General features: G+C 51.3%; 9 protein-coding genes across 9 annotated transcripts; 3 read left to right on the top strand and 6 right to left on the bottom strand.

Moving 5' to 3' along the window:
- Window positions 1-844: 844 nt before the first annotated feature.
- Z519_05013 (uncharacterized protein) lies at window positions 845-3,467 on the bottom strand (the record flags this gene model as incomplete). Its single annotated transcript, XM_016762755.1, has 3 exons — window positions 845-2,093; window positions 2,157-2,999; window positions 3,052-3,467. The coding sequence occupies 3 exons, from the start codon at window positions 3,465-3,467 to the stop codon at window positions 845-847; spliced, it is 2,508 nt and encodes an 835-aa protein (XP_016620368.1).
- Window positions 3,468-3,882: 415 nt separating this feature from the next.
- On the bottom strand, window positions 3,883-5,458 carry Z519_05012 (uncharacterized protein; the record flags this gene model as incomplete). The annotated part of the gene is made up of 2 exons (XM_016762754.1): window positions 3,883-5,235; window positions 5,285-5,458. 2 exons carry the CDS (start codon window positions 5,456-5,458, stop codon window positions 3,883-3,885), a joined length of 1,527 nt encoding a protein of 508 aa, XP_016620367.1.
- Window positions 5,459-5,837: 379 nt separating this feature from the next.
- On the top strand, window positions 5,838-7,070 carry Z519_05011 (uncharacterized protein; the record flags this gene model as incomplete). Its single annotated transcript, XM_016762753.1, has 1 exon — window positions 5,838-7,070. The coding sequence occupies one exon, from the start codon at window positions 5,838-5,840 to the stop codon at window positions 7,068-7,070; it is 1,233 nt and encodes a 410-aa protein (XP_016620366.1).
- Window positions 7,071-7,748: 678 nt separating this feature from the next.
- Z519_05010 (uncharacterized protein) lies at window positions 7,749-9,102 on the bottom strand (the record flags this gene model as incomplete). Its single annotated transcript, XM_016762752.1, has 3 exons — window positions 7,749-8,669; window positions 8,728-8,914; window positions 8,969-9,102. The coding sequence occupies 3 exons, from the start codon at window positions 9,100-9,102 to the stop codon at window positions 7,749-7,751; spliced, it is 1,242 nt and encodes a 413-aa protein (XP_016620365.1).
- Window positions 9,103-10,104: 1,002 nt separating this feature from the next.
- Z519_05009 (uncharacterized protein) lies at window positions 10,105-11,678 on the bottom strand (the record flags this gene model as incomplete). Its single annotated transcript, XM_016762751.1, has 2 exons — window positions 10,105-10,272; window positions 10,326-11,678. The coding sequence occupies 2 exons, from the start codon at window positions 11,676-11,678 to the stop codon at window positions 10,105-10,107; spliced, it is 1,521 nt and encodes a 506-aa protein (XP_016620364.1).
- A 2,386-nt stretch (window positions 11,679-14,064) lies between these two features.
- Z519_05008 (uncharacterized protein) lies at window positions 14,065-15,006 on the bottom strand (the record flags this gene model as incomplete). Its single annotated transcript, XM_016762750.1, has 2 exons — window positions 14,065-14,433; window positions 14,545-15,006. The coding sequence occupies 2 exons, from the start codon at window positions 15,004-15,006 to the stop codon at window positions 14,065-14,067; spliced, it is 831 nt and encodes a 276-aa protein (XP_016620363.1).
- Window positions 15,007-15,496: 490 nt separating this feature from the next.
- On the bottom strand, window positions 15,497-16,699 carry Z519_05007 (uncharacterized protein; the record flags this gene model as incomplete). Its single annotated transcript, XM_016762749.1, has 1 exon — window positions 15,497-16,699. One exon carries the CDS (start codon window positions 16,697-16,699, stop codon window positions 15,497-15,499), a length of 1,203 nt encoding a protein of 400 aa, XP_016620362.1.
- Window positions 16,700-17,135: 436 nt separating this feature from the next.
- Window positions 17,136-18,698, top strand: Z519_05006 (uncharacterized protein; the record flags this gene model as incomplete). The annotated part of the gene is made up of 1 exon (XM_016762748.1): window positions 17,136-18,698. The coding sequence occupies one exon, from the start codon at window positions 17,136-17,138 to the stop codon at window positions 18,696-18,698; it is 1,563 nt and encodes a 520-aa protein (XP_016620361.1).
- A 385-nt stretch (window positions 18,699-19,083) lies between these two features.
- Z519_05005 (uncharacterized protein) lies at window positions 19,084-20,156 on the top strand (the record flags this gene model as incomplete). Its single annotated transcript, XM_016762747.1, has 2 exons — window positions 19,084-19,602; window positions 19,677-20,156. 2 exons carry the CDS (start codon window positions 19,084-19,086, stop codon window positions 20,154-20,156), a joined length of 999 nt encoding a protein of 332 aa, XP_016620360.1.
- Window positions 20,157-21,009: the final 853 nt, after the last annotated feature.

Below are 21,009 nucleotides of genomic sequence, written 5' to 3'. Positions count from 1 at the left end.
ATTGAACGAAGTTGGGATTACGTTGAGTCTACCAGAGCAAAGGCATCGGAGACGGAGGGAAGAGTCAGCTGCTCCATTACGATATATAGGAGCATTCGATCACACCTGTGCAATCTAGAGCGTTTAAACGCTTCGATGTGAAGAAAGATGGTGTGTACTAACCATAGGTTATCCATATCCACCTGTCCATACATTACATATCTCGAATACCAAGTGGCAGAGAGAACAACACCCTCCTCACCTGAGCCTCGCAACGAGTTTCATGAGTGCCGTATATTTGCTGAGTATTATTGACCGCACATGCAGACGAGACGAGACGAGACGAGTCAATCTCTGTCTCGCTCTCCATCTCCAGCAGGATACCTCCAACCCGTAGACCCAACCCGACCCAATCTAGCCCGTTCGAAAGGGCTAGCTGGACAGCGAGCTAGCTACCTCACCGCTGATGAGATTTTGCGAACACCGCACTGCACCTAGCGGCGAGCAGTTTTGCTGCTCACGAGAACAGGTTCTCAAATGTAGCCTCCATGCAGGATGGCATACGGCATTCAGAGGAACTTACTCGGCATATTTCTAGCTGTAGTAGTAGTGGAGAGTAAGTCTGGATAAGGCAAAGGTGTTGTAGTGCAGACGAGATAGAAATAGACCTTGATCTCTTAGGTGATAGGCGGGAAACGAATGAGCGAACGTTCCGTCTTTTGAGTCGCCGCTAGCTATATATCGAGACCCTTCACTGCCCTGGCTCCGCACGCTGAAACACGGTTCACGTCGAACGGTGAAGCGTAGGGGCCTGGTCCATCAGAGCACAGCAAGTTAGATCGTCTCCTACTCCTAGTAGCCATGCTCAAGTTCCTTCAGAGTGCTGGACGGTTCCTGTCGGTACAGACGGCAAATACAGCTCCGCTGGGTTATGACTGACCGAATGCTTCTCATCCAAAGGCTCAGGGGATCCGTTAAAAGTCTCGTTGTTCACTCGGAGTGTGACAACGCCTGGTTTTGGGTCGTCATCTTGGTCAATCTTGGACTCCCGGGTAGGCATGGCCGTGGACATGGCGAGCTCTTTTTCCCGTAACCGGAGGACGCTTTCAACCAAGGGCGTCAGTCCTCCCTTGGCGCGCTTCTCCCTGTAAATATTTTTGTAGAACTTCGTCCCGCTGAATAGAGAGAGTTCGGCTGGTGTAGCTCCGTTGTAGTCAGTGATGGTTGGGTCGGCGCCAGCATCCACAAGAACGTCAATTATTTCTGGCTGCTTCCGCCACACGGCAGCGTGTAGCGCTGTACCGCCATATCTGCCAGCCCGTTCGTCCAGATCAGCGCCTGCTTGCACCAGACTTCTCACAGTCTCTGTCAAGCCGTAGGATGCAGCATAGTAGAGAGGCCTAGCGTTTTCCAGGTCCGTGTTGGGGTGAAGGTAGCCATGCCACGAGTCGAAGAGGACAACTTGGAGCCAGAAGAGAAATTTGGGATTTGAACATGTGGTCAATAATCTTCGAATGAGAGGAAGGAACTCGGTCTCCGCGCCCGACATCTGCACATGAAATGGCCAATTTTGAGCCGCATATCGGAGAAGAGGGAACGCTGAGAGCGTCCACATGAAATCTGCTCTGAACAACGGCCCAGCTGAAAAGTCTTCGAGAAGCAGGTAGCGAATGCAAGCCTCCGCCATGGTGCGGTGCGACGCCTGTGCGGGAATATAGAACTCAGACACTTGATCGAGTCGCCCAGTGAGAAACTCTCGAACAGAGTGATGGGCAATACGGACTGTTTGTGAAATAGGATTGAAGGCGATCAGGCTGCGGCAGATTTCGAGAACGTCACTTGGATCATTAAGTTTCGAGTCCGGATCCAATTCGTCAAAGTCAGGCTCAAGAACCACAGCTTCAGCTAGCTCCGTTAGGGTCAGCGGTGTAGAAGCATGCGCAAGCCACAGTAGCGTCCGTGTCGCAAACGCCATATCTTCATGAGCAATACTGTCGAGGATTCGCAAATATGAGTCTTCGATGCTAGGCGGGAGCTGATTGAGCGCTCGCTTCAAAGCAGCATCGGTCCTCAGCCTAGAAATTTCGTCTAGTTGGCATTGTACCCAGCGAAACCTGCAAGAAGTCAGCAAATGGTGTTATCGGCCAAGCTAGATTGTAATGAAAATTATGGCTTACATCCCATGAGAATCTGTTCGCAGTCTTAGTTCAACAAAATCCTTCATCTTCTCGCTCATGCGCCGAAGCCGTGGATCAGTATGTATTCTCATCTTGATGTATATACTGATATCCTGTTCAGTCGCTTCTTCGGGGACGGGAATGTCTGGGAATCTAACGAGATATCGACGCAAGTCTACCTCTGGTCGACTGCTTATGAAAACACGTAGAGGGTATCTGCCGGACGACACGGTGGAAGTCAGAAAGTCGCATACTACGGAGTAATTGGGGGACTCGTCTAGACCGTCAATGACAATTGTTGCTGAATGCGCACTTTCGAGCAGTAGGTGCAGAAACAACTTTAACTCTGTTAGATTTGGTTGCTTGGGGCTCCCGAGACGACTTGAAGCTCGCCTATAGGTATCAACAAGTTGGCCAGGCAGTTGTGAGAGTCCTGAGCAGAACTGTTTCACAATGGCACCAAAGAAGGTCTCTGATGTCAGACTTTCAATCGTACTTGCATCGTAGTAGAAATAAGCCAATAGGCAGTCCGCCGTTTCTGTGTCCATCAGGTGGTGGATGAGGTAGCTTGTGGCTATGGTCTTCCCAGAACCTGCCTGGCCGTGCATCCAGAGCAGAGAAGATCTGGCTTTGGACCAGTCTAGGAATGTAGGGTCATTGAGGAGCCAGTTGCATGTGTTGGAGCAATAAAGCTGGTATGCCCGCTGAAATTGGGCTTCATAATGATGCTCGCAGAGCCAGTGGAAGATGTCTCTTCGTTCCTGCTCTGCATTGCTGTACTTGATCTCTGTTAGGGTCTCTGAGACTGTCTCCAGAGTAGCACTCTGGCTCATAAGTGCCTCCCTGTTTTTCTCCTGAGTAACGTTTTCTGCGCAGTGAGTACGTTTGGACTTACACTGAAAGCGAGTTCAGAGAGAGGGACAATGAGTTTTTGTGTCTCTCGATGGCTGTGATGAGTTCCTGAGTCTCGTTCTTACGGAGTGGCCAGAGCAGGCGATTGATTGCGCGTTTACCTGGCGATTTGCTTGACCCAGGGGAGAACCTGTGCAATTTCGTGGACACACTTTCTAGCACAAGCTTGCAGTTCTTCAGTGCCGACTCTAGTTGGTATTCTGGCATTTCCATTTGGGCAGCCAGTCCCTGTACACCTAATAAGATGCCATTCAGGCTGGTGACTTCGGACACCAGTCGCCTTGCTTCATCCGGAGCCTCAGCCACCGCACAGCCATAGCAATAACATTGGCTGATGACGGCGCCGGCTAGGGAGAGAAGACCAGCAACCCCAGTGACAATCGAAAACGGGTCGGTCATTGTGTTGAAGTCCTGGCCACTGGTCGAAATATACAGGATCCAGTTAACAGAGATGCTGACTCAGGGATCATGGGGTCATGCGCTTTTCATACCACATCTTCCACATGCTCAGTCTGAGGGTACGCTCGACAATAAGAAGATTTCGACGGACAAACATGAGCCTCGAGTACCATCCCAGAGGAAAAGAGCAATTTTAATAAGTACTTAACAAGGGGAAGGAGAAGAGCGAGGAATGGAACGGTTCAGCTGAGGACCGCCAAGGCGCCCCTAGGCCAAGGCTGACTGAGTGCATGGGGCATTTGCACAGCCACTTTAGAGAATAGATACAGTATAATAAATACATGGTGCTGATTGGTGATACCAGCCTTACCGGCTAGCGTACAGATCTCCAGCATGCTGAATGCCTGTAGATCGATCAAGAGGCAGTTGCATGAGCCTGACTGTCTTTATTCAAAGCACTAGGCAGCTCGCCTGGGGCCAGCTGCCATGCCATATCAATGGCTCCACGGGGCCGTCCTTTGTTGTACAAAAACAGCCCCTGCAGAGCCGCCATGCTTGTCCGGCTGCTTCTCGCAGACCCATGAGGCAAAACTCCTATTTCACGGAGTTTATCAAAGAATTCCAGCCTATATTTTCCATCTGGATCGGCATCGCTGTAGAACCGCGCCCAGAGTTGCTCGATCTGGTACGTCGTAGCCTCTCCAAGTCGAACCGTCATGTCAACTCGACCAGGTCGCACAAGTGCTTCGTCCAAGCGATCGACGTGATTGGTCGTCAGAAAGATGATACGTTCTTCCGCACTGCCCACGCCATCCAAAGCGTTCAACAGTCCCGAAAAAGTCACATTGGCCCCTTGGTATCCATCTGCTTCGACTTGACGGCGGTTTGCAAATGCCGCATCAACGTCCTCGAGGAGGACCAGTGTGCGTTGGGGAATGACTGTCAAGAGGTGGTTCAATCTGTCGTCTGTAAGACCGCGCTCACTGAGATTGAGCATAGCGATGTCGTAGTTTAAATGGCCAGCGAGGGCCTGAATGAAGGACGATTTTCCCGTTCCCGGTGGACCATAGAGGAGATAGCCTCTCCGGTAAGGGATTCCTCGTTCGTAGTACCATTTGGCTGAAGACAGAAAGTCCTGGACATCTGCAACAATGCGTTCTTTGACGCCCTTATCGAGAATAACGGACTCAAGAGGCCGCTTGCTACGAGGGTGGCCAAATTTATCCCACTTTGTGCCCCATGCGGAGTATATGACAGTTTTCCCTTCGACGGACTGGGTGGCGATATCATGAGCCTCTTTGAACAGCGACTCAAAAACGTGTCGTTGAGAATATAGCGTGGTGAGGGTGACGGTTTCCCACGGTTTCCCATCCATGGAGAACTGCTTTGACTCTCTTTGGCGGTTGACCATTATCCATGCCTTCCTATAGCGAATCACATGCCTGCCCGGACCAGGGATCAAGACGAAATTTGTGTGAATAGCGCCATTGGGCAATTCTCTTTTCTCCGTCTCAATCGCCAGATGGCGCATGCCTGGAGTGAGCCGCTGAAGCAGCAGCTCTAGAGCACCTGTTTTAGCCTGCAACGCCTTGTCCGCGAGTCGCCCTCGTTCATGCAATGTCATCCAGTAGAGGAACCAGGGGTAGGAGTCGTCCCGAACACTAATCTCGACATCGACGAGAAGACGGCGTCGCAGGAGGCCTGCCCCATGGCGAAAGCCTCTTCGACCGAAGGCGAAGATTGTACCGAGACCAGCGAGTCCAAAACCCTGACAGACTGTTAGAAGCCTCTTTGATGAGCGGATGACAGCTACCTACGGCTGTGAAGAAGGGGTTGTTGATCAACTGCGCGATCAGCCCGCCATCTGTAGAATTGCTTGTGGTTGCGAATTGACGCACAAGGTCGGCTTTCTGGGAAACGGCATCATTCAAAGTCGGAGTTGCGAGGGACGTGTTTGAGGCGACCTTGACCAGTCCATTGTCGCTCTGCATTCCCTCTTCAACACAAGCGATGAGGACACACGAGAACTGTGGTGAGAAAAAACGATGTGTTCATTGCTGTTGCCGGTGCTACGCTGTCGGAGTGAGATTTTACCCTTCCCGACGTCACCAACATTGACCTTCGGCCGACTCGGACTTAATGCCACCCAATGTTCCCTGCCTGCATGGACGATTCAAACATTATCGGCACTATGAATCGCAAACTTCGAGTATGCGTCTTGGTTCCTCTAGGCAGCAGGATACCTTGTTCGCCCCGGCTCGCTTGATATAGTCCCTCCCTCCCTCCATGCGCTCCTTCTTCCGGCTGTTGTTCAGCAAACGCGCACCTTCCAGAGCCCCTACTTCGAGACATCCACCTCTCTTCCACACCATGACGTCCTCCACGGCGGCTCTGCTGTATGCAGCCACTATCGCCATTCCCTCCACAGCGTCGTCTAAACCTGATGACGAGATTACAAAGACCAAAGCATGGCACGTCAAGAGCGGCGGTTTCGACAATCCATGGCCATCATGGCAGATGCACTCTCTGCCAACTCTGCTCTGGGGTCTCATCCACAGGAGATTGACTGGCAAGGCGAATAAACCTAACACGACTCCTCCGACCGTCCCTGTTCACCCCCCGACTTTCCTTCCTTCGCGCAGAGCAAAGTCTCCCGACTCTCTTAGAGCAACATGGCTCGGGCACGCCTGCTTCTACGTCGAATTTCCGTCCGGCCTGCGCGTCCTTTTCGACCCAGTCTTTACGGACCGCTGTTCGCCTTTTTCTTGGTTGGGTCCTAAGAGATACACTGAGATGCCCTGTCAAATAAAAGATATCCCGCTCATTGACGCCGTCGTCATCTCGCACAACCACTACGATCACCTCTCGCACCCTACAATCTTGGAGATAGCAAAACACCATCCGGAATGCCACTTCTTCGTCCCTCTAGGAAACAAGAAATGGTTCTCGGCAAGCGGTATTGAGAAATGTACTGAATTGGACTGGTGGGAAGAAGTAGACTTCACATTGTTGCCCGTGTCTTCAACATCCATAGAGACAAAGAGCGCAAGCGTATCCTTCACCGATGAGCCAAGTCCACCCGAATCCGCGGACACGATAACAGCTCGCATCTCCTGCCTGCCGTGTCAACACATTTCGGCGCGCTCAATCCACGACCGCGCTGCCACCCTCTGGGCATCGTGGTCCGTATCTTCGGGCTCCAAATCGGTTTATTTTGGCGGCGACACCGGCTATCGCTCCGTCCCCAAGTCCTCCGATGGAAAAGACGACTGGTCACAGGAATATTCAGAGTTACCTCACTGCCCGGCATTCGCAGATATTGGTCGTTTAAGAGGACCATTTGATTTGGGACTGATTCCAATAGGGGCATATATGCCACGGTGGATCATGAGTCCCATGCACGCCAATCCCCGTGATGCAGTGGAGATATTCAGAGATATAAAATGCAAGAGGGCGTTGGGCATACACTGGGGCACATGGGTCCTGACCGAGGAGGATGTCCTAGAACCACCTAGGCTGTTGAAGGAAGCATTGAAACACCATAAAATGGAAGAGACGGGTTTGTTTGATGTTTGTGACATTGGTGAGAGCAGGGAGTTTTGAGGTCTTATCGGCGGGATACAGGGCATGCAAGCATTGAAATTCTGTCAGACAAATGCAGTGGTAGAGGAGGTCCTGACTGGCGTTGTCTTCAGACTTGTGGATTTGTCTGTACGGGTATGGAACGACATGCTTGGTGGGACATTATCTCGGCAAGGGCAACAAGGCCGCCAGGGTAGAAACATTGTATGAACATCAGGACTCTATCATATGGTTCTTGCGAAGAAAGGAACTTCAACTCTCCATTGACCTTTTTCAAGTTCTGAGTGATTACGAAATTTTCTTCTCGCTCAGCTACAGACCAACACATTGACTAATAGTACAGGATATCATTGTGCGCTGACTCTCTCGCAAAGCGTTGAAGAATTGGACGGACAATACAAAGCTCAAGACCATTCGCGCCACAGCAACCCGAGTTGTAGCTAGTAGAACATAAGAAATGGTTTTCGGCAGCCTTGGTGGTACAGGATCGTTGGCCTGGCAATTGTGACACACTCCGACTTCTATCTCCCTTTCCTTCCCCTGCGACCCTCCTCTTCCTTTCCCTCTTCCCCCGCGTGCGCGTACAGGAACATATTCTCCTCCATTTCCACTCACTTGGGAGCATATTGTAAGCAATATGAGCCGTCGAATCAAAGTAGGGAAACTGTAGTAGAGGACCGCTCGTTCGGGGGTTTTCGTTCATTTGGCTCGACCCTTAGCGGTCTTCTTGGCTCTGCCGGTTTTGCCTTTGGTGCCTTTGGTGGTCTTTCCCTTGATTTCTTCTGCATGCTGCGCAGCTTCTGCTTGGCCTTTGCCGAGATCGCCTTCTTCCATGGTGGTATCCGCCGCTGCCATGGTTGTTCGACCAGCATTCAGATCATCTTGACGAAGAGCACCGATGTAGCCTTCTGGGATCGCAGTGGGGGTGTTATCAGCGTGGTCCTCATCCTCTGTCTCGACATCTGCATCGGGTCTTGTCTGAGCTTTGATCGGAGCGTGGTCCGCATCTTCATCTGCATCCCGAGGCTCTTCATGCTGAGCAGCTTTTCCTTTGCGACCAGGCTTGGTTCGTTCACGTTTGGCGGTGACTTGGCTTTTTTGGGTGGGAGCCTTGACGCCATCGTCGCTCTGTTGAATGTATAGCTTAACATCTTCATCACCTTTATCGGCATCCCGAGATGCTTTCGTTGTCCTTCGCGGTTTCTCTCGCTTGACCGGCTCCACCAGTTCCACCTCTCTTTCCTCAGCCTCTACCTTCTTGGCGTGTGACCTCTTGACCGGTTTCTGAGCTGCTTCTTCTTCACTATCTTCCCCCTTCACAGAGACTTTGCGTTTCCTCCCTCCGGCCCCCTTTGGAAGCCCCGACTCGTTAGGCTGGCCGTCTTCATCTTCATCTTTGATTTTGCGACGTGCGGCTTTCTTCCTGGCTGCCGGCGACACGGGCATGCCTTCTTCATCCTCTGATTTATCCGTGGCTTTCTTACCTCGTCCTCGCTTCGCTTTGGGCTTTGAACGAGTCTGCTCATTCTCTGCAGCAACGTCTTCACCATCCGCAGCTTTCTTCTTCTTCGGAGTGCGTCTGTTGATGCCTTTCATTCCTGGACGGTTAAATTCAGGTTCCTAGATTGAAGCCGTCAGTGAAAGTGGCAATGCATAATTGGGCGAGACGGCTGCTTACACCATTCCAGTCTTCATCGGCGACATGGCCATGCTCCAATGCAAACTTGATCTTTTCACGCGATTCGTCGTCAATCTCGTCGTAGCCATCGATAATGCGATCAAGGTCGGTATCGAGCTCGTCCAAGTCCTCAAGCGGCCCGACTTGATCTTGGAGCTTCTTGATTTGAGCAGGAGTGACGCATCCCCTAGGTTACAATATTGAGACATGAACGACGTCGAAGTACGTAGGTAAAGCTTACCAATGCTTCCACATCCATGATGTGTGCTCATTGATAGTCACGAGAGTCCCCATCCTAAATTCGCCCTTTTGAATCTTAACTCCTGCTTTCTTGCATGCCGTGTTCTGACAACCCGCACGACCGGTTTTCGCCATTTCTGCAGTTATGTCAGCAGCTTAGTGACATCACATTAAGAAAGCTGAGGAAGAGCACAAAGTTCCAGGGAGTGGCTAATTCCATTTGATTTGGCAGCTTTGGCAACTCAATTTATGCTAGCTCGACGCTGCAAGAGGTTGTGAGCAGATAGATGGAACTTACCGAAGCGATATGTCGTGTCTGATGCCATAGTGATCTGGAGGAGTTGACGAAAATGTGAAATGGAGGAAAGGTGCGAAGACACCTAGGTAGATAGGATGGATGAGAACGAAAGGGAAGACGCTGAAGCCGCCGGGCTCGGGATCATCTGGGGAGAAGGAACAGTACCACAGGAAACATGGAAACAGGATGAGGTTGATTTCATATGACGATGGTTTGAAGGCGCAAGAAGGTGTCAAAGTGGGGAGCAGGGGAAAGACAATGGTGCAAGTAAAAGTTATGGAAGTTACTACCTGCCGGTGGCCAAGTCAAAGACCGTAATCTGAGATGATCATATTTGGTCTGACGGACACATCTCGACGGTTCCGTGGTGCATTGCTCTTGTCAGACAGGTGTAATTCCGCATACGACCTGACGCGGAAAGTGGTTGACAATTTACTAAAGCCTCACTTTCACTTTCATTGATATCACATACCTTTGTTACTTCTTTTTCCGCTCCAATGACCTTCCATACTTATGATACGTGCCTTCGGCAAACCCGTAGGCCTGGCTCTCTCAGTGAATGCAGGAAGCACTATACAATCCAAACATGCTATGAGAAAGCAGTAATGATTTGATGTGGTGGGAAGATCTCAAACAGTCCCAATGTATTTGGTTTATGCTTCTGCTAACGGGGTTGAAATCCTGAAGACTTATTTAAAACCGCCTGCTCAAGTTCAAGAAGATGATGAAGATGAGAAATGACACTGCTCCCTTGAGGCGGCACCTCACACCAAGTCCCTCCTTACTTATTATGCCGATAAAGCTCTCTGGCAGGGAAAGAAGACTTCAATAGTGTCCATCTATGCCTGTTTGGTCGCTTTGTGTGTCCCATTACCACTGGCGCTGCCGCTCCCACTTGCCGCTTCTGCCTCCGAGCTGTCGATGTGTCCCGCCGCGTCCACTCCCTGCAGTACTCCGGCACGCTTCTCCACGTCCTCATGGGGCTTGCCATAATGGGCGTCATATTCCTGTTTCAGAAATTAGCAAACGCATGATATTGTATCGCAAAAAGAGGTCTTACATGTCTTCCATCATGAAAGAAGGCGTACGGGAGCTCGCCATGAACTTCACCATCGCCAATGAGCAGTTGGTCCTCGTTGTATCTCAAAGGGATTCTCATGACGTATTTGATGAATAGGCAAATGGCGCTGGTCCAGAAGAGATTCCATCCAATGACGAAGAGGAAGCCAACAATTTGAACCCAGACTTGTCGTCCATTTCCATCAATTGCACCACCTGATGGAGCCAGGGCGAAGGCGGCAGTGCCTTCACTGGTAGCAAACAGGCCAGTCAAGAATCCTCCAACGATACCACCAACCAAATGTGTGTGGAAATCTCCCACTACATCATCAGAGAATTCGAGGAACCACCTTTGCTTGCCCAGGATGTTCATTGACATCCACGGAATGACACCAGAGAAAAAGCCAATGATAATAGCGCCCCATCCTGCGACAAACCCGGCGGCGGGAGTGATTGCGACAAGACCAGTAATAATGCCTTGAATGGCTCCAATGACAGCAGGCTTTTTGAAAAAGATAAGGTCCATGATAGTCCAAGTCAACATGCTCATTGCCGTGCACACATTGGTATTGAGCACGGCAGCACCCGCATCGGGTGAAGCAGTGTAAGGATCACCACCGTTGAATCCGTTCCAACCAAGCCAGAGCAGTCCAACGCCTACCAGCGCCAACAGAACGTTGTTAGGGTGAAATTCAGTGCGATCGCGAGGATGTCGAGGGCCGACCCAATATGCTAGGACCCAACCAGCTGTTCCAGAGGAAACATGAATGACGTATCCTCCAGAATAATCCAGCACGCCAAGGTCGAACAAGAAGCCGCCCCCCCAGATACTGAATGCGCCCACAGTGTAGCTCAGAGTCAACCAAAGTGGCACAAAGACCATCCAGGCCAGGAAGTTCATTCTTGCCAGGGCTGCGCCTGCAATAAGAACAAGTGTAATGGCCGCGAAGACGAACTGGAAATAGACCATGGTGCTCATGGGATATGCTGCAGAGAGACCGGCCTCTGGCAAGAAAGCCTGCTTCAATTCGTAGTTCATCTCGACGGCTGGCCCTGGCACTCCGACGAATGGCAACATCTGCTTGCCAAAAGCTGCTCGGTATGCGTATACCACCCAGCAAATGAGGACGGCTGCAAAAGCGTAAAGGACCATGAATGCCGAATTTATGGCCCACTTCTTTTTCACCAACCCAGCGTACATGACCATCAGGCCCGGGACAGATTGGAGTCCGACAAGTGTAGCTGCCGTCAACTGCCACGCATTGTCGCCATTGTTGAGCCAGTCAGGCGCAACGAGTGTGTCGGCGTCCCAGCGACGCTGGGCCCGATAGCTGGCTGCGTGACCGGGCGACATCGAGGCCGAAGGATTCGGTACACTGTTGGTGGTGGTTCAGCAGAGGTAGGACCGCGTCCGGAAGGCGCGATCTTGATTGTCGGCCCTGTCAAGTTGATGGGAGGAGAGAAGAGCACGGGAAACGCGTTGGACAGGCAAGCAGGGGCAGGAGTGAAGGCTTAAAAGACCGCCAGCGACGCACGCGACGAAAAAGAAAAGGCGAACTCTCCAGCTCTCGCACCACCCCATGCGACATACATGCTCTACCTAGAGAGGCCCTAGGCCGGGATTCAAGCGATATCAGTCCCAGCAACATGCCATGATTCGCCAGGAGATGCCATATTCCCTCTGGTGCACAACCAGCTTGAATTAGTAAGGGATGTCTCCGCCTTAGCGACCGCTGCAGGCACAACGTGGCGCTGGCAGTCGTGTTCTGGTCCAAATGATAGGTCACAGGTATTCGCCTGCTTATCATCCATGATCCCCAGCAAAGCGATACGCGATGGGGTTTGCAAGCAATTGAAGAGATGAAAATGGGATATCGGGCCAAAGCAGAGTTCAGTTGAAGGCTGGGGAAATGCAGCCAATCATGGGGAAGATGCTTATCAGTTCTTGGCTTAAGGACGGAGCTTTCGGGGCACATGTCTAACTGAACTAAGCTGTCCTAAGCATTTCGAAGCATTGCGGAATCCCCACAAGGTCAGATCTTTGACTATTGCAAATTGCTGGCTTATCTGCGAGATGAAGAACGAAGTGCTGGCAACTCCACGTAGGGCACCAAACGCAAACGGTAAACTAGACGAAATGTGTTAAAGGGTTCGGGTGTGTGGCAGGTGGTCTGATGTCGTGAGCAAGTCCTGGGACAACTACGAGGTAGGTCTGGACCATTCGCCGATAGTCCCTCTTCACGTCAAAGAGCAGGATAGCAGTTGTGGGTGGTGTTCTGGTTGTGTCCCTGTGTTGGAGACGATGGACGAACTCTTGCACAGAAATGGTGGCGAAAGCATGTCTAACGCTGACCTTCTCAGCAGGTTTACTTTATATCGCAAGAGCCCCTCTGAATCCCCTTTCCAACATCCGTCAGGAAGGGCAATCGATGTTCGCACAATTCCCATCTACTGCACAGCGCTCTTTGAACGGCCAAAACGCTTTGAAGCAGAAAATGCTCTTCCAAATGTCTGCGATATATACTGGCATACCTGTCTCGACGCGATGCAGAATCCCATGGCCTTGATCTTCTGCTCGAACTTTCTCGGGCGGTGTCCACAACTGCCGACAGAAATATAAGTCTCAAGGATGCACTGGCAGTTGTCAAGCATGCAGATTTGTAAATTTACAGCGAACGCATAGCTCAGGGCTGTTCCTGACGTTCTCAGCCTTGCCATTTCAATACCCGAAGATTCCCGTAACCAGAGGTTGAGAATCTGTCGAAATATCTTGATACCGATCTTACTATACGTAAGCAGGCATCCGAGAACCCCGGTGGAGACACCATCCGGACAAGGCTCGCTCCTGCATTCGACCATTAAAAAAAATCCTGTTTTGAGAACGGATGGAGCGCATTCCTGATTTTCGCATCCTTGGTTGGAAAACCAGGGAGTGTCTCAAGCCAGGCCGCGTCACTCGTTGCTGGTCAGCTTAGACCAACCCGTTGAGGCCAGTGGCATGTGAAGCGCATATCAACGGCAGGGCGTCATTTCAGCAAGACTTCGGCATTGCGGGAAAAACCAGGTCCAACCATAAAACTCGTTATGGTCGGGTGGAACTATGATATCGGTCTCGAAATAGACATGATCCCTCCTCTCGACACTTCCGTTTCTGGTCGGAGAGGGGGCACTATCACATCACAGACCATGCTGAAAGACTCTCAAAGCTGAAATGTGGTAAGCTTATGGTTTGCAATGTACGGGAAGAAACCAGATGGGCATTTCTGTTCCTTCTGCACTCGATATATTTTCAGACAACCCTCTACCTTTCGTCCTTTGCACGACTCGAGGCGGTCTTCAGTAAGTTATGCCTAGAAGTTAACTTTCATGATCTTCCGGCTTAGAGCTTTTCAACAGAGGGGAGGCAAGCCTGACATCCCAGTCGCTCAGAAAAACCGGAGCCACCACCTCCAAGGCTCTAGTGATTCAAACGAGGACTCGCCGCCGGAGTCGCGCGAAATTTCTGGAAGATCGCGGACGCCATATAAATGTCACCTATTTGCACCTAGGTGTGCACCCGGAGTTACGACCACTTCATGAAGACCAAAGCCACATGATGAGGGGTAAAACTGGCTTCTGATAGCATTTTCACTGTGCGAACGTCTCGTCTAGGCGACAAAGGTAGGAGGTGCTCTCCCACCGACCGAGCTCTTCTGTCTTCTCCTTTTCTTCCTCGTATCGCTGCGAGAATGCCCTCGCTGTCAAGGTAAATATTTATTGAACCAATCAATTCCCTGCTGCGCCGCGTCATCCATTGCCTTTTTATCCTCATCACTGCTCCAATCACTCCGCAAGGCAAATCCATGCACTTGGTTCGTATAGACTCTCACTTCTGTGGGCACACCGGTCTTTTCAAGCGCCTCTTTGAGCTGATCCACAGACTTCATGTCGAGCAAGCTGTCCTTTTCACCAACGGCGACACTGGTTGGTTTCGAGACGGGGCTGATGTCCGCCGGGATGGAGAGGAGGGACGGGTGGCAGGCATAGGCAGCGTCGACGCCGCCGATCTCGCCTTCTTTACGGGCGTGGGCTTGCAAGATGGAGTACCGGCCACCCCAGCAGAAACCGATCTATCCTCGATTCCAGTCGGTCAGAAGTGAAAACACAAGATCGTACGAGGGAGGGTTGCTTCTTCGCCTTGCCACGATGCTATTTTGGAAAACGGAAGAGAATGGACTTACCGTCCCGATCTTGTTCGTCCCCGGTATCGTTTTGATATGGTTGATAAATCCACTGATGATCGGCTCCGCAACAGCTTCCTGGTGTTTAACCAGCCACGGACCAAGTGTGGCCATGACATCAACCGTCCCTTTCGCCTTTTCCAGGAGGCCTTCCTGCTCTTTCTGCTTCAAAGGTGGCTCGATGTCCTGCAGGAATTCGATGTCGAGGGAGTCGCCCTCGTGGATATCGGGGATGTAGCAATAGAATCCCGCATTCGCGTATTGATCGGCCAGCAGTCGCACGTTCTTGAATTTCCAGCCGAAGATGTCGGTGAGAAATACTACCGTCTTGGACGTGGATTTGTCGCCGGGCTCTGCGACGTAGGTGGGCAAGCCGCCGATGGTGTCTTCCCGACCCTGGGGGGTGCCTTCGTGCACGACCCCTGAGAGACAGCATGCACCCATTCCCTCTTTGGTACACATTGTTGGAGCCCTGTTAGCCCTGTGAAGGTATTGGTGCTTGTGAGAGCAGATTCTGATCAGGGAGAAAGAGTGCTTTATAGCATCACATTGAGCAATTATTGAGCAGGGTAAACTGTATATAAAGAGCTTTGCCGTTATTTAAAGGTTTTCTTCGGTTTTCCGACTGTTTGTACGGGTCATCATCTTGTAAACCAATGAAGCTGTGGAAGTGCTCTTGGTGTTTGCGGGGTATTTCTTGTCACAGAAGCCATGATCTCATTTCCCACCGCATGAAGCTCGGCTCTTCACAGTGATTCGGGAAGAGAAACTTCCTGATATTGATGGAGGGTCTACCTGAGGCGCTTAGCGCGTGGGGTACGGAGTATTCGGTGTGGGGTGAACGGAGGAAGTCCATGATTGGACTCGGTACACTGCCCGGTGTATAAGTGTATCCTGTACCCCATACACCGCTCTGTTTGCGGGACAAAAGCCCGTACAACGTTTCCAGATTTCAGCAATCCAGACCACCATAATCAGACCGCAGAGTATTGACATAGCCATCCATATGGCACCGTGCAGTCCTGATCAGTTTCGCACCAATAATCTTGCCATCCTCAATTGCCGCACCAACCTCCAGAGTGCCCGACGGATGGCCAATGATGGTGTTCGAGTGATGGAGATGGTTCGACAACGCATGCGGAAGGGTGCCCTCCATCTTGCATGCGACTCCGAGATTGAGGGCGAGTGTGACCGGGACTGCTTTGTGGGCCTGTTCCATTGAAAGAGCCTGACATGATATGTCTAGACCTTCGCTCCGAGCAGGGAACAACAAAACAATCTTGGGTATGCTGCTGATGTTAGGGTCCAAGCCCATCATCTCAGTGCCCCGTTTCCGGATGGCTTCTAGTTTGTCGAGGAGCTCTTGACTTGCATTCAGCTGGTCTGGCGTCGCATCGACCTTCCATCCAATGTCTCTGCCATCAACGAACACTCCCGGGTTGCTGACATCGATCAAGGATGCCCGAATGAACTGGCCCCCAATATCAATCCTGTCAACTGGGCTACCCGTCGGTAAAGCTCTGCCAGTCTTTGCCCCTTCTGGGTGAAGAAATGAGAGTGTGATCGTGGAACCTGTTCCAGGCACACCGTCAATGCTGCACCCGCCGATATCTTCATATGCCCATCTGCCGTCGTACTTGCACGCTTGAAACGTAGATTCGATGATTTTTGCTGTATTCATGTTTCTCATTCGCATCATCACCATCAATTTTTCACTGTCTGGATCCCCTTGATCGTTCGTTGCAGGATTACGCCGATAGAGTCCGCAGTTCAACCCGAAAGGCCCAACCACAGAGGTCAGATTGCCGCAGTTGCCAGCCATGTCCAACCTGCCATCCTTGACGCCTATCTGAAAGAAGGTGTAGTCAACGTCAACATCTGGCTGCGACGATGGTCCAACAACTATGGCCTTGCTTAGTGAAGAAATGCCACCACCCAAGCCGTTGAGCTGTCTACCATACGGGTCAGGAGACCCCAGGATCGCTGCCAAAAAGTCCTCCATCTGTTTAAATGTGACCTCGTCAAGGGATTTCCTTGTTGACAAAGCCGACTGAAACCATTTTGGCATATCGGATATGTTGAAGAAGACGCCCTTGGAAGTGCCACCGCGCCAGAATGACGCTTTGACGGCCTGGGGAAATGGTGCTGTTGTCATGTTTCTCTTCAAGAACCTGGCGCAGACTCGTACCGAGGTTGCAGGGTGATCAAAGAGCATAGTGAGTACAAATCAGGTGGCGAGCTCTGTCAGCAACCAGATGTACATCTCAGAAGCGAACTGCTCCTATCCTCCAGTACATACTAATACCGTTGATTGACTGATTGACTGTAACCGAAGGGTCGATGGAGAACAGCTGGGTAGGATGGATGATGGCGAGGCTGGGCCAAGCCTGGCCAATCAATGCTGGGCCATTTGGGGTTACGCTCGTTATCTTTTCCCCGCAGTCAATGTTACACACCCTCGACACTTAGACAGCCACAATGTACCACCAGTACTGCTGTCTTCGCTTTCTCCCGGTGCCCATCAGCGTTATATCTCTTGTCCTCCTCCCAACTTCTGCGCTTCAGCGCTCAAGCAAGCCCCTTTGACCGCTATGGGCTCCATTGAACCATCCCGACACCCGCCGCAATTCCTCGTCATCGGAGCTGGATCTCGAGGCAACGCATATGCCCGTGCCGTTGAAGCTTCAACTTCGGGCACCATTGCGGCTGTGGCAGAAATCGACCCGTTCAAGCGTCGAGAATTTGGAATTCGTTACATCTGGGGAAAAGATAGACAACCCAAGGAACATCAGTCTTTTGGCAGATGGGAAGAATGGGTTGCATGGGAGCAAAGACGCAGAGAAGATGCGGACAAAGCTGGAGGACCCGAACCAGGTTATATTCCTATAACTGGAGTGTTTATATGCACCATGGATGAGACTCACGCCCCCATAATCCGTGCAATCGCGCCAATGAACCTCCACATCCTGTGTGAGAAACCCTTGGCTTTGTCTCTATCAGACTGCCTCTCCATCTCCTCAGCATTGTCGAAATATCCTCCAAAGGTGGTCTCCATTGGACATGTGCTCCACTACTCACCGCACAACATCCTCCTACGCAAGCTCTTGACGGTAGACCAGGTCATTGGTGAGATTGTCTCCATTGAACACACTGAGCCCGTTGGCTGGTGGCACTTCTCTCACTCATATGTTCGCGGAAACTGGCGCCGCTCTACCCCAGAAGGTGTTGGTTCTCTTCTCACCAAATCTGGCCACGATATCGACTTCATCCTCTGGCTGCTCTGTTCACCCAGCGCTCTGACTGGACCCATCCCCCATCTTCCCTCTACCATCTCAAGTAATGGAGCCATAACGCATTTCCGCCCAGCAAGAAAGCCGAAGGCTGCAGGTGGAGCGACAAATTGCCTCTCTTGCCCCGCTGAACAAGATTGTATCTACTCCGCCACAAAAATCTACCGCGATCGATGGCTTCGACAGGCGAAAGACACAGGTTGGCCCCTCAAAATTGTCGTGCCCGAGATTGAAGACATTGTATCTACAAAAGACTGGAATACAGCGGAGGAGAAATTGATGCAAAGGCTAGCCGAGGACTACGACAAATCCTCCACACCTGACAATGTCATTGCAAGCAGGAGCTGGTATGGTCGCTGCGTGTACGAATCGGATAATGACGTCGTTGATGACCAGATTGTGACAATGGACTGGGAAGAAGATCCTTTGCTTGGTCAGGAACTCGGCCGAGGACCGAAGAGGGTGCTCTTTCACATGACTTATCCGACTCAGGCACAATGCGAACGGCGGGGGTGGATTTATGGCACGCAGGGTGAGATCAGCTACGATTCCCATAAGATCACCGTGCACACATTTGCCGATGGTAAAACGATTGTGCATGATATTCCAAAGCAAGCACCAGAGGTGGAGAAGAGCCATGGCGGCGGCGACTGGGGCCTAGCCGGTGCCTTTGTGCAAGCAGTCCAAAATGTGAATGGTGGAACAATGGATGTTGCGCAGGCACAAAGAGAGTTGGTGGGATGCGACCTGGAAGAGATCATATTGAGCCACGCAGTGGTGTTTGCAGCTGAGGAGGCAAGGAGAGAAAAGAAAATTGTCAATTGGGCCGAATGGTGGGGAAAGCACGGGTCGCTCGCTCGCTGATCTGGCTCGCTGGCTCAAACGGCCAGAGAATGTCCGGGATGGAGCGTTCCAAAGGACAACGAGGGTCACAATTGAATAGGAGCGGTTTAGTCCCCGAGCTCAAAATGGAACGGGTCAACAATGCAATCTCATCGGCCCAGAACGCCAGGAGAAACGCTCGGATCGCTCTTGCTCGAGTGCGCGTCGCACATTCGAGCCCAGATCCCACTATTCTTTTTCGGAGTATGGTCACAATGGGCTTCTGAAAGCGTCAAAGGCTCTTTGTCCGACGCCATTGCGGCTCGAGATTATGCGCTCTTCACTTCCAGCCGATGATTTACCATCCTTAATCGACGAGATTGGTGGAAAGCAGGACCCGGGTGTCCCGAATTTGACGTGAAGCATCATGACCCTGAACAAATTGTCGAGCACTTTCCCGCTGCTCAGCAGCATCTCTGGTGCGTCTTCCCTAAGCTTTGCACGGCAAGACCCCTTGATGGCATGTTGTGAGACCGAAAGCCAACCGGGGCGCCATGTTGACATGAAATGGACAGCAAATCTGACCCTCGCACAATTCGTTCCAGCATCACCACCAACAGCCACGGTCCCTGTTATTTCGGCCTCGTCTCCCTGGCTGACAACCTCGACCCCGACCACCAATGCAGCCTACCACGCGGGCGCCGCCGGCTGGTCAACGGGAGCAAGCAAAAGGAAATTTCCGGCCTATTTCGGGGAAGCAAAGATCGCTCATGCGGCGTTGGGGGCTGCCGCGTTTCTTTTATGCTTTCCTCTCGGTGGTATTATTGTTAAAGTCTGGCCACATCGGCGCATCGTCTGGATTCACGCGGCAATACAAGGTTTTGCACTCGCCGTGTTTGTGGCTTCCACGGGCCTGGGGATCTGGATGGGGTTGAAAATTAACGCTGTGAGTATCCCTGACCTTTCGATCTCTCGGTTGCACAAGCCATGTTGCTAAGTCGATGACTTTGTCTCTACCAGCTCGGCCACTACCACTGTGTCATCGGCCTCGTCATCCTAGGCCTCCTCGTTCTCCAACCCCTGATGAAGCTGCATTGGTTCCACAAAAAGATCCCGAAGGTGGTACATTTTGTGCACATCCATCTCTGGCTCGGCCGTGCATTGATAGTTCTCGGAATTGTTGACGGCGGGCTCGGTTTCCAATTCGCTGACACGTTCAAGGCGCCTAAGTGGGCGAACGGATGGAAAATTGCATATGGTGTGTGTGGGGCGCTCGTATGGATAATATATGTGAGCGTGGTAATTGTGTGGGTTGAATTGAAGAAACTTGACTCCACGATGTCGGTTGTCGCAGGGAATGGGGAGATGGCAGCATTGACAGAGGCCAGAGGCCGGGCTGAGGATAGGCAAAAGATGGCGACGAGAACGGTCCACGATGTCGAGATTGGTGAGATTGCGCGGGTTGAGCCGATGAGACCCACACTCCCTGGTGCATTGTGATGTAAGGGGATGTTTTATATTCTGGAGAGGGTGGCTTCGGTTTGAGACATCGTTAGAGTGAGGAAGAGGAATGAGATGGTACAATCTATCTTGGGTGATAAATCTGAGACGAGAAGCTCTTATTAGATAGATAGAGAACTGCTGTTGGCTATTTTGTCTTGTGTTGTCTTGTGTTGTCCTGTCCTGTCCTGTCCTGGGTATCGGGTATGGCTTCCCGTAGGCCAGGACGAGGTGCGAGTTTATACTTTTACACCAGATTTCACAAGCGATGCCTGTACTTCGTCCCTCGTTGATGTTCGCAACTGGAATTACGCTTTCTTTCCCTCACAGACTACAGCATAACTAGTGGCGGTGGCTGTCCCTGGGAGCGCCCTTTTTGCACCGACTGTCTGTCCGCAAACTCACCCCGGTCGCCTGATCGCGCAGGCGTCTTCATCCCTAGCTACTTATTGTCGTATTCTGGAGTATTTCCTTATAGAGGGAGAAAGCGTATTATTTAAAAAGACTGAATTCCTAGGATAAACCTATCCGAACCGGAGTTTTTGGCCACAAATACCGAGTACAGAACGCCTCGACGGGTGGATCTAATTAACTGCCTTGGGCGAACTTCACTTCTCGTCACTGTAGCCTCATCTACCTCGTTCCGATCGGTACGAGTCTACAGGACCCTATATACAGTATCATATTAATCTCTCTCTCACACACACACACATAGGCTTCTATTTCGCTAGGTAGGTAATCTCGAATAAAGGCGAGAGGGGATCATCATCGCTGACAAGCATGGATGCGTGGTAGCACCTGCATACATACATACATACATATATACATATATACATATATACATACATACATG

The sequence above is a fragment of the Cladophialophora bantiana genome (genome assembly GCF_000835475.1).
Source record: "Cladophialophora bantiana CBS 173.52 unplaced genomic scaffold supercont1.7, whole genome shotgun sequence".
Taxonomy (NCBI): Eukaryota; Fungi; Ascomycota; class Eurotiomycetes; order Chaetothyriales; family Herpotrichiellaceae; genus Cladophialophora; species Cladophialophora bantiana.
Note: the sequence above shows the minus strand (reverse complement) of the source record. Positions and strands in the feature narration are given on the sequence as shown.